The following is an 11,611-nucleotide window of genomic DNA, read 5'->3' on the forward strand; positions in this document are numbered from 1 at the left end:
ATTTTACCTACTATTGATTTTTAGAGAAATTATTTTTAAGTAAAATTAAACATCTTTTAATATATCCAATCCAGCTTTTATTAGAAAAAAAATGCGGCCTGCCATCATAACATACAAATCTCAATTATTTCAAAATGAAGACTACCTAAAGTAAGGACGCCAATCACGAAGATTTTCGTAGATTGACGTGCCTGTTCCTATCTCTATCACACGCGCGTAATTATATTGCTTCCCGCCCATGATTCCGGGGGTACCGGTGGGGAAACCGGTTAAATTTCGAAACCGGTTTATATGAGAACAGTTCTTGTCGATTTAACCTGTTTAGAGCAATAAAAACCGGTTTCTTCCTATGTCGGTGTCTATGTTTACGTGGCACACCACCAGGCCGGCCAGTCGTATTGTCGCTCGTCGAATAAAGCGGTTATTTTACAATAAAGTTTTTAAAACGTTCGCGTTCTTATAAATATTCGGAGGAAAACCGTTATTTAAAGGTATTATTAAAACCGGTTCCGAGCCTTGTGGACAGCAATATAAAATTATGCGCGTGCAATAGAGATAAGAACAGACAGGTCAATGTACATTATTCTTAGTGCTTAACGTCCTTACTTTATCTAAGTATGACCTAAGACCTAAGAGTAAAGCATAGACTACCTCCATAAATCATACTATTAAAAACTACAAGACAATTATGCATTACGCGGTTACCACACTGATGCGGATCCGAATAACGCTCCGGTACGTGATAGCGTTATGCACGTAAGTAAATAGCGATGTCCCGCTCGCACACCGGAGCGGCGTGCGGATCCGCATGCAATGAGAAAACTGCCTTATACTTAAACAAAACTTATACAACTAAAAATAAAATCAGTCGTTAATTTACAACCGTCATTAATTTTACTCAACACCAGAAGTTGTACCTAAGCCGCCAAGGTGTTCAGAATAAACTAAAGAGCGTGCGTAGCTCATTTTGAACACGTGACCCGCATAGCTCTCGCTACTGACTGTACAATCGCCATCAGATATATCGGAGCGGCCAAGGTGCTCAAAAATATCTGAACATGCACGTTAACGTTTTCATAATAGATCAGATATTTGTGAACACTTTAGTCGACACCTCCTCCATCATCAGATTAGCTCGATGATACCATAATATTGCAATGTCACCCGACTTACATATGAATGCAAATTTTCAACTTCATCGGAAACCGTGGGTCAAATTTAACTTGAGAGATTTGACCCGTACATACATAGTTACATTGCAAGTTAAATAAAAGCTTGCAAACGACCTCCTTAGGCGTTTATTACTTATTACGCTTATGCGGATCCGCACGACGTTCCGGTGTAAACTAGAAAGCATTATGCATGTACAGCGATGTTCCGCTCGCACACCGGAGCGGCGTGCGGCTACGCATACAAATGCAAAGCCGCCTTGGCGCCTTGTACGAAACGGAAGACGGGTGGTCTTAATAAATATCTAAAGCCCGACCAGAAATACATGATCATTGTCAAGAGGGCGCTGTATTCTCATGTATGGGGTGACAGGTCAGTTAAGTATGAAAAATTTAGTTCCAATGAAATTCCGCAATATGGCGCGTGATCATAGATTACTGGTCAAGCTTTATAAGAGATCCGACGAGATCTATTTACGTATCTAATAACTTAAGTATTATGTCTAAAAATATTATTTTTCTTTTTCCACCTGAGTGTTTATAATAAACTATACCTACTTAAAAACATCTATATAGAAGGTGTAACAAAAAAAATGGGGATCGGTTTTGACGCCAAAAATGTAGGCCGACTTAGACGACCTACTCCATAGATTTTTTGCCCGTCAAAAAAATGTTTCTTTTACTTTCCCTAATCGGAACACGATATCAAATATGCCATCAAATCCCCGCTATTTTTGTTACACTTTGTATGCGATTAAAATATTTTGTTAGCACCATATACTTTTATATGTTTTATAACATTACATATTAATTCCATAAAATCAAATGTATGCATTTAAAAGTTGCTGCAAGAAGCTGCTAAAAGAAGCTGTCCCAATGAAAATAAGACTGTCATTGTCAAAATAAAATATTAAATGGAAAAGATAATTTTAACTCTAGCCTCGTAAGGCCCAAGGTCCTACCTATAGGACTTATTCAGTTCGATGAAATTTAAATCATATTCAATTGGAACAGAGTTGTTTTGTTTCGTTCAATTTTCAAAGAAAATAAAATCGACTGTATTCCCTGCACAATAAAATCTGCCTTTCGAAGCGTATAGATTCGAATATGGAAGGTAGAGGTAAGGAATAGAATCTCCATTTACCAAAAAGTGTACGTCAATAAACCTTAAATAGGTGGCGCTACAATACCTAGAATACTTAAAAAAAAAAAAAAAACATATACAGCGCATTTCACTCAGTCAATAACGCCTACGTTCTTAGCTACTCTAGAGTGCTACGCTACTGTGGAGAGATTTGGACCTATTATTTATAGATGACAGCTGGACTGGACAGTTTGGCAACAGTTCTGCCCATGGAGGGTATAGGTAAGGAGAACAATCTATGTGTATGAGAAGTGTCCATCAAAAAACCTCAAATAGGTGGCGCCACAATACATCGCGAACAAAGGTTTGATTTTGATTAAAAAAAAACAAATCACTGACAGCGCACTTCACTCTGTCAATAAGGTCTAAGTTCATGTCATGTCCTTGTGCTACCCTAGCGCCACCGGAGAGATTTTGAACTATTATTTACAGCTGGCGCTGGACACTTCAGCAACAGTATGTTTGTATGTATATACTTTATTGTACATTGAAATAATAACACGAAAACACAGTTACGGAGTAAATTAAATACAACAAAGGCGAACTTATCCCTGTATGGGATCTCTTCTAGTTAACCTTTGAGGAACTGACTAGAACAGTTTCCCAAAAGAGATGGTTCTTCTTACCTCTACCCTCCATAGTTCTGCCTATGGAGATTGTATTCCTTACCTCTACCTTCCATAGTATATAAATTATACACGCAATATTTTCTTCCTGTACAACTCATATTGACTCTCCGTCAACAAATACTTCGCAACCTCCTTATAGTTCGATGGATCATCCAGATTGTTCAAAATCTTGACAAGTTTCCTCAGTTTATTTGCGTAGCTGACTAAAGTCGAGTCATTAATGTGTTCTATCAAATTATTTTCCGGGTTCCAGAAGTATGGAATGTTCTTATTTTCAAGGTATTGTAGAAACTTCTTGACCATATGTATGAAAAGATCTGCAGGGCTGTTCCTGCTCCAAAAATCTTCATCATGTTGTTGTTCGATGGCCTCGTGGTAGAAAATGGTCTTTATGTAGTAGCTTGCAATTTTGTCCATGCCTAGGGAATCGCGGAGCTTCTTTATCTGAAAAAATAAATAAATATTATAGGATATTCTTACACAGATTGACAAGTCCCGCAGTAAGCTCAAAAGGCTTATGTTGCGGGTACTCAGACAACGATATATATAATATACATATACTTAAATACATAGAAAACATCCATGACTCAGGAACAAATATCTGTGCTCATCACACAAATAAATGCCCTTAACGGGATTCGAACCCAGTACTATCGGCTTCATACGCATGGTCACTACCCACTAGGCCAGGCCACTAAAACAATATTAAAGGTTAGGAATTCGTTTTAAGTTGAGTCACAAGAACCTAGCCTTGTCATAAAATCGATCGACGCGTTTTAATAAATAAATAAATATTTGAGGACAATCTTATACTCTGTATCTTTAGGTATTTTAATAAAAGTAAACAAACAATTTGTATATTCGGGTAGTTAAACAAAACCGCCTAGATGTCTCACTGAACGACCTGACTTTAACCTACATTATTTGATCATGTAATGTTTTCATCTACCCTCAACTGGCTTAAGGGGCCATTGGAGGGTAGATTTTGTTTACATTTATTTAAATACCTAAAGGGACGGAGATTAGTATCTTACACAGAATTTTGCAAAGCTTATACTATGGGTACTAGGCGACGATATACATACGTATATACATAATAAGTTTTAAGCAAAATTTCATTTTAGGTACAAGCTTTTATCGCTGACTGTACTATTTTTTCCATTGTGGTAGTTATAATCCGCCATATTGGATTTAATGTGACGTAACATTAATTTTCGTGTTCTCCTTAGCAAGCCCTTTTATTTGATACCCATATTGTGGTAATGCAGAAAAAAATACTAGTCCGCCATCTTGGATAATCCGCCATATTGAATTTAGTAAGTTGTCTACTGTACTAACCATGCATTGTCATGTACCTAAACTAAGCGTGTATACAAAATTTCAGCTCAATCGGTTGAAGATAACTGGTTCAAAATTAAGTTGCAAGATTCCACCCGGATTAACATATATACATTGCAAGTTAAGTAAAAGCTTGTAAAAACAGCCATGACTCAGGACAAAGCCAAAGCCATCTCACACAAAGAAATGCCCTTACCGGGATTCGAACCTGAGACCATCGACATCATAGGCAGTGTTACTACCCACCAGACCGGTCGTCAAACCAAGTCAAGTTTTTTTTAAATAACTTGCTGAAAAGACATGAAACTTTGCATGAACATTCAAGTAACCCATATCTATGTCTCGTACTAGTTTTCGTTCGTAGAAATTGTAATATGTACAAAGAAATTAGATCCACTAGAAGTTCTCCAATTTCTCCATACAAAACTAAGGTACGTACCTATACTCGTATGTTACCTAGGACGTAAATGTTCATGCTACGTTTCATGTAATTTAAGCATGTTGTTTTAAAATGACCGCGTAACTTCGTTTGTATGGAAGCGGTTTTTGGAGGGTTGGTGTGACTCTTAAGATTTCCAAACTTAATTGAAATTAAATGAAACTTAAATTACAACAATTTAAACGGATTAGGCTATCGCGTAAAATTTACTTCAACTTTGACATCCCAAAATCGCAATATATAAAGGGATTTGGGAAAAATAGTATACACACCTCGGTCAGTAAATAAGAAATCGTCATGTTTTTCGATCTCAGCTTTACGATTACATGCGATCCGAGACAGTTCTTACTTCACTGCCCTAGGTATGTAGGTAATATACTATTACCTACCAGGCGTATGACCTGCTTCATATGACACGTGTCGTACATGAGGTCCTTCTCCTGAATGTGCATGGCCAGCCGCCAGGAACGGTCCGAGTCGAACGGGCTGCGACCGCCCTTTAAGGGTTTGGGCACCACCATGAAGAAGTCCTTCTTGCAACGCTTGGGTATCTGTGAGAAAAATTTAATATTTTATAGTTTTAGCGCTATTCAAACTGTTATTTGACAATTGGTAAATCTTATTAGAAAGACGCAAAGTCCGTTAGGGATTGCCGGTCAAGTAGTACGCTCGGCCGCAAAAGATACGAGGCTCCCATTTCAACCGAAGTATTTACCTAGTGCTTTCCTGACAAGAAAACGCTAACATACGTGTTATTGATAGGCCAACGTTCCTCAGGGGACTTGAGAGCTGGGAAAGCCTCTACTCCCTCTTTTGACTTCCTCCTCCACTTTGCACGGTCTTCTGTATCCTCTTGTGTTCTATTGGCCCGCATGACCCTCAACGCCCAGCCCGCATTTCTTGGACTTTTACCCTTCTATCGGTCCCAAGCGAAGGCGGCATACAGAGAGGCGAACCAGTGCTGACGCTCTTACAGTATCTGCTAGGTATGTCACAAAAACAAGAAGAATTACTAATGACTAACCCTTCTATATTTCTTGGTGATAGGCCAGCGACCTTCAGGGAACTTGAGGGCCGGGACCAGGTCCACGTCCAGCCGGAACCCGCACTGCTTGTCCTCGATGATGAGCGTGTAGGCGGGGCCACTGGCAGATAAACGGAGAGTGTACGGTTCCCCCTAAAAATCATTTATTAAAATATTACTAAAGGGACTTCCCATTTGGCAGAAAAGTCCCACCTGGGATAACTGGGAAAAAATACTCTCTCGTGACGTGACCACTAGACAAGCAAATGATTCGTTAACAAAAGGTTAATCACAATAAATTTATGAAGATTATTTTAAAACTGTTGTTAAGTACTTTTTTAGTTTCACGCGTTGTTTTATTATTTATTCTATAGTTATCCCCAGTGGTAACAAATGGAGAAAGTAGGTATACAAATTAAACAAAATAATAGATTCATTTAAACGAATATTCGGAACTTGGCACTCATAACATAACCTAGCCGTCATTTAAAATATTATTTGTGTACAGTTTGTCTTCGTCACCAAAATAATAGTAAAATATACCTACGCACTTAAAAACAAGAGTGTATACTAGTATATGGGAAAAACATCTAATTAAAGTTTATCGATACGATACAGGAAAATCCTGCCTGTGATTAAATTTAGCCCCCCAATACGGGAGATAAATTACACCAGATTCTGAATTTATCCGTGTAATCACTAATTAAGTTTTTTTTAAAGTTACAATTAATTATGACTCCGTAATTACCTTTTGAATATTTACCGAACAGCAATGTACTGCAAACATTACGGAGATAAAATGACATAACATTACGAAATACGAGCTTTTTAACAAGCGTTGACAGTTACTTTAAGAAGCTCGTATCTCGTAACTTGTGTTGTTTTACATTACGGGCCGAATTATTTTGTTTGGTCATTGTATTTCTAAGCAAAATTCATCTCAATATACATCTTAAGTCCTATGCTATCCCGTATTGAATTTACACATGTATATTTAGTGTTTAGGTTTAGGAACATGTACCTATGTTTATTATTTTGTTTACCTCTACATCCATGTAGGGTTCACCATACTCATTCTGTTCGAAGAGGTTCATGGCTTTGTCGACCACACTCTTGAACCAGTACATGAACTGTGAACGCAGCAGGTAGTTGTCATCGTCTAGCCATCTGTACAGATTTATATTTTTAAATTGACTGTCAAAACATTTATCTTTCTAAAATCTAATTAAATAATTAGGTAGACATATAGATCCAGACTGTGGTAAGGTAAACATACGATAACGGCGCCATAATCCATCCGACATTTTAATGTCACTACACTTTTTCATAAAAAAAATATTCAAAGAAACTTTTGAACGGCATTTTTTTAAATAAAGTTGTTTGCGTTAAACCATTTGTCAATCCTTACTTGTAAGCCGTCTGGTTTATTTCCCAATCTTTCTTTTGATCCCTATTCGGCAAGTTCTGAAACTGTTTCCCCATCTTCAGCCTCACGAAACCGGGTGCAATGTCCTCCATGACCACGTCGCTTTTAGCCGGGTTTTGTGGGTTTTCGTCCGCGTTGACCGGCAGCCCGATGACGATGTCCATGTCGAACTCGTCGGGCTTGTTGATGCGTAGTTTGTCGTAGTGGCTACCCGCGTATAGTACCTATATTTATAAATAGGTATTAAATCAAATATTATGGGATTTATGGGACTAAATCGACCTAGTCCACAGTTTATTTGGGCGAGAGGATTTTTTCCATAGAGATAGATGGAGGTAACCACAATAAGTATAGAGATGAAATGGTAGAGCCAGCAGATGACCGAACGAGAAGCTCTTATGGAACTTTCAGTAGGAGTAGCAGAGAAATCGCTATGATTGTTTGTCCTTGTCACAGTTTCATTTTTTTTATTCCCAACTGTAGATTTTAGTATGGCTTAAGGTGGGCAACAAATAACCCGACCAAATTACGTAGGTTATTTTTGGTATGTTGTCAGGAATGTAAAAACGTGTTTTTAATTTGGCGCATTGCGTATGTTCCGTCCCTTACGGGCGCACGCGTATAACACATCTAGTTGATCCTACCATCTATGATTTTTTCTTACATTTTATGAGTGTGGAATTAAAAGGAGTGAAATCTCTTATTGTAGAACTGTTGCAAGTGTCCAGCTGTCAGCTATAAATAATAGTTCCAAATCTCTCCAGAGTAGCTAAGAACCTAGGCGTTATTGACGGAGTGAAGTGCCCTGTCTATGATAATAGCGCCACCTATTTAAGGTTTTTTGATGACACTTTTTGGTACATGGAGATTCATTATACTTGTATTCTACCCTTAGTGGGATACTCGCTTGAACGCCTGCCTAGGCAGTAGGCAGTTACTGGAACAACGCAAGCGCAGGCGATTGTACATTCGGTAAGAAATTCTTGGGCGTATGTGAGGTCCCCAATCCGCATTGAGGCAGCGTGGAGATACTGGAGATGGAGACTATAGCCCACGCCCTCTTGTGCATGAGAGGCCTGTCTCTGCCCAGCAATATGTATATAGGCTGAATTATTATTGTTATATAATACCAGTAAATGTTAAGTAGCAAGTTTTAAATGGCGTTCAAACAGCATTCAGTCAGCAGTATTAGGGGAGTGACTCACAGCAATTGTTTATGGCACAAGGATTTTAATTTGATATCGTTAGTATTACACGTATAGGTATAGGTATAGGTACCTATTCTATGCGGATCTTTCTATTGTGAATTCAATGGATCTGTTTCTGGGTAAAAAATATTATTATTTTAATATTTTAACTTGGGCGAGGTTGGGCACCAAGCGTAAAGTTAGGGTTCCCTATGGTATCTACCATAGCCATTTCGCCAACATTTTCACATTTTCAATAAATTTTAATATTAATAAAGGGGTTTGTCAATAGAATTATTGAATTGTTTTTAAATACTTGTTATATATACTCACATTGCTGGAATATTGCCCATAGTAAGTATCTGCTTCCTTCATTAGTTCATGTAACTTGAAGAATATTGTTTCAAACACATAGAAATATTTCTCAAAATCCTTATCTCTTAGTGCTATGAAACGCACATATATGTCCTGGAGGAGGCTGTTCAAACTTCTGATGCTTGGTTTCGCTGGAACTTTCACTTCGGGCTTCAAAGGGAAGATTCTGGTAAAGACACAGGATGTATTACTTATTATAAAAAGTTAAAAATATAAATACCGAGACATAAGATTATTTCTATCTTATCTGAAAATATGTGGCTTTCCATTACAGAAGGATCTTTATGCTTCAAGTGCAATAAGGTCCATTCCATCTGAAATTACAACAGAAATTCTGATAAAAAGGTCCTTATTGCACATGAAGCATAATGTCCCTTCTCTGATGAAAAGTCACATATACCTACAACTTGCTACAAGAGAAGAAACAGAATACCACTGCCTATCACTCCCATAAGTCTCATAACATAAGACAGGATAGTGTAGTAAGTGGAGTTTTGCATAAAAAGGAGTATTATGAAAAATTAATATTTCCTTTTTTTTCTTCTACTTTTATTTTGTCATCCAATTTTTTTTACTACAACTCATGTACATAGAATGCAACAAGCATGTGAGATGAGAAAGCAAAACCAATAAGGCCTAATTTCTACCAGGGATGTATCAGGATGCATACTGCATAGTGAGGGATGTGTTCGTTAACCCTTTATTAGGATTATATCAGAAATTATGCAAAATTGAACCCTATTACTTTGAAATAAAGTTCAAAACCAGGTGAGTAATATATTTTCTCTGCCTTATAAAAGCTTAAAAACCAATAGAAACACTTTCTTTTACCTATCTTCCCTCAGGGCAGCTCTAGTTGCCATTATTCGATTGGTTCCTAACACACAAACATCCCTCGCTACGCATCCTCGCACATATCTGGTAGAAACGCATCCTAATTAGATTAGGTACCTGGTACCCTTTTTTTTACCCAAAGAAAGCTTGCTTATAATGTAGAACTCATGACTATAAAATTACTTACTGAGCACCCTTGGCCCGCAGATGATCTGTAAAGAATACCACCATGATGTGCTAAACTTCTCTCCCTGTTTTGAATTTTTGGGCTAATCTTCTGTTTTTGTACAAGGCACTATGGCATTAACTTCTGCAAAGGAAAAAAACAAACTTCTGGTATACAAAATTAAAATAACCACCTCCACCATTATTTGTTGACTTGATCAACTTGTACAATGTACATATTTGACCGAATGTTCGGTTCAGGTCTTGCCGAACTGAATATTCAGCCGAATTATTTGGTTCATACATTCTTATAAAATTTCCTGAAACGTTTGAATCGGGTTGGCCAATTAAAGTATTTTAAGGATGGCGCCTGCATAGGTTTTTTATGTGGAATTTTATGGCCTGGATGATAGGCTACCCTTTAAGCCAAATCTCATAGAATATAACCAGATACAGGGAAAATTTATGCTGGCGCCATCTATGCATGCAACCCCATTGCTATCGCAATTAAAGAAATAAACTGCTCCCTAGAAGCAATCAGGTTTCATAAGAGGCCAATGAAACAAATTTTCTATACTTGTTTAATGATCTTCGAGTCCTATGGACTATGGATTCCTACCTAGGTACATTTTACATTGTTAATTAAATTTGTGTGGTTACTTAGACAAAAGTGGGTACTTAGACAATGATATATATATTATATACAAATTTATAAATACTTAAATACATAGATAAATTCCATGACTCAGGAACAAATATCCATGGTAATCACACGAATAAATGCCCTTACCAGGATTTGAAAGTAGGACCATCAGCTTCATAGGCAGGGTCACTGCCCACTACGCCAAACAGATCGTCAAAGGTGTTAATTAAATAAAAATGCATGCAATATTGGATGTTGCAACGAGACAATCATTAGAAATATTTGGCATTTTATGCGAATAATTCGGCCGAATACCAACATTGAAAAACATGCCGAATAGGTACCGAATAATTACCGAAAATTCGACCCTTCTCTAAACTTCACGTAATATGCACAGTAGGTATAGATTACACTTATTAGCGAAATTTTTATTTAACGATTAGACCCTGTTGAAAATAAATTCACGCAATTAAATTGAATCACTGTTAACCAAGAAAACTGAAGATAAATATTAGAGATTATTAGTTAAAAGAAACTTAGTAAACGTACCTTAGCATGAAAATACCCTGTGTTTGTAATTCAACTGCTTTTATATTTGCGGTGTAGTGAATCAAGCGACGTTATCTTTCTTAACTAAAATGTAATCAAAACAAACTAGAATTTTCTGCGCGAACGACGAAATCGGCGAAATCCTTGCGAAATATTATGCGAAGGATTGATTGTTACCAGCGGAAAAATATGGAACAGTCATAAAAAAAATCCTATATTTTATATTTTTTAGAGTTTAACATAAATAAATATTACAAAAACTATGTATTACTACATTATAAAAGAATAAATCTCATTTGAATAATATCAAATAATGCTAAAGTGTATTTGTGACTGATAGGAGCATGACAGAAGTAATTATTATTTTACACACAGCAACAATTAACGGGAAAGGCCGGGATTTTATAATAGCGTTCGCGTTCACCTATAAGTGTGACAGAGAAAAATGCCCGCAATTGTCGAACTTCGATTTTCGCGGTTGTAGCCCAGACGGGATGATCCGACCGACCGATTTGATCAGAAAAAAATCTACAATTTTATCATACATTTTAGGTTTAAGGCGAAATTTGAGCGCTTTAAATTTAAAAAAAAATGCCTCCAAATGTGAATAGTAGCGTAACAAATTGCTATTCTTGGATCCACACCTTCATTTTATCAATAATATCGGTCATAATGCGAGTAAAATTCGA

The 11,611-nt window shown here is 37.0% G+C and overlaps 1 protein-coding gene across 1 annotated transcript; it reads right to left on the reverse strand.

Moving 5' to 3' along the window:
* Positions 1-54: 54 nt before the first annotated feature.
* LOC133533360 (cyclic GMP-AMP synthase-like receptor) lies at positions 55-11,125 on the reverse strand. The gene is made up of 8 exons (XM_061872322.1): positions 10,923-11,125; positions 9,753-9,875; positions 8,690-8,897; positions 7,152-7,393; positions 6,787-6,910; positions 5,744-5,896; positions 5,109-5,270; positions 55-3,386 (listed from the first exon to the last, which is right to left on the reverse strand). The coding sequence occupies exons 2-8, from the start codon at positions 9,794-9,796 to the stop codon at positions 3,006-3,008; spliced, it is 1,314 nt and encodes a 437-aa protein (XP_061728306.1). The 5' UTR covers positions 9,797-9,875; positions 10,923-11,125; the 3' UTR covers positions 55-3,005.
* Between the last annotated feature and the right edge of the window lie 486 nt (positions 11,126-11,611).

Source organism: Cydia pomonella, unplaced genomic scaffold (genome assembly GCF_033807575.1).
Source record: "Cydia pomonella isolate Wapato2018A unplaced genomic scaffold, ilCydPomo1 PGA_scaffold_159, whole genome shotgun sequence".
In the NCBI taxonomy this organism is placed as follows: Eukaryota; Metazoa; Arthropoda; class Insecta; order Lepidoptera; family Tortricidae; genus Cydia; species Cydia pomonella.

What these genes read in the sequence shown, in the direction of transcription:
- LOC133533360 (XM_061872322.1), bottom strand. Translation starts at nt 9,796, where the DNA reads ATGGTGGTATTCTTTACAGATCATCTGCGGGCCAAGGGTGCTCA. An exon ending in TCACCAAGAAATATAGAAGG is followed by an intron (nt 5,271 to 5,743) that starts GTTAGTCATTAG and finishes TTTTTCTCACAG; the next exon opens with ATACCCAAGCGTTGCAAGAA. An exon ending in TGAAGCAGGTCATACGCCTG is followed by an intron (nt 3,387 to 5,108) that starts GTAGGTAATAGT and finishes TTATTTTTTCAG; the next exon opens with ATAAAGAAGCTCCGCGATTC.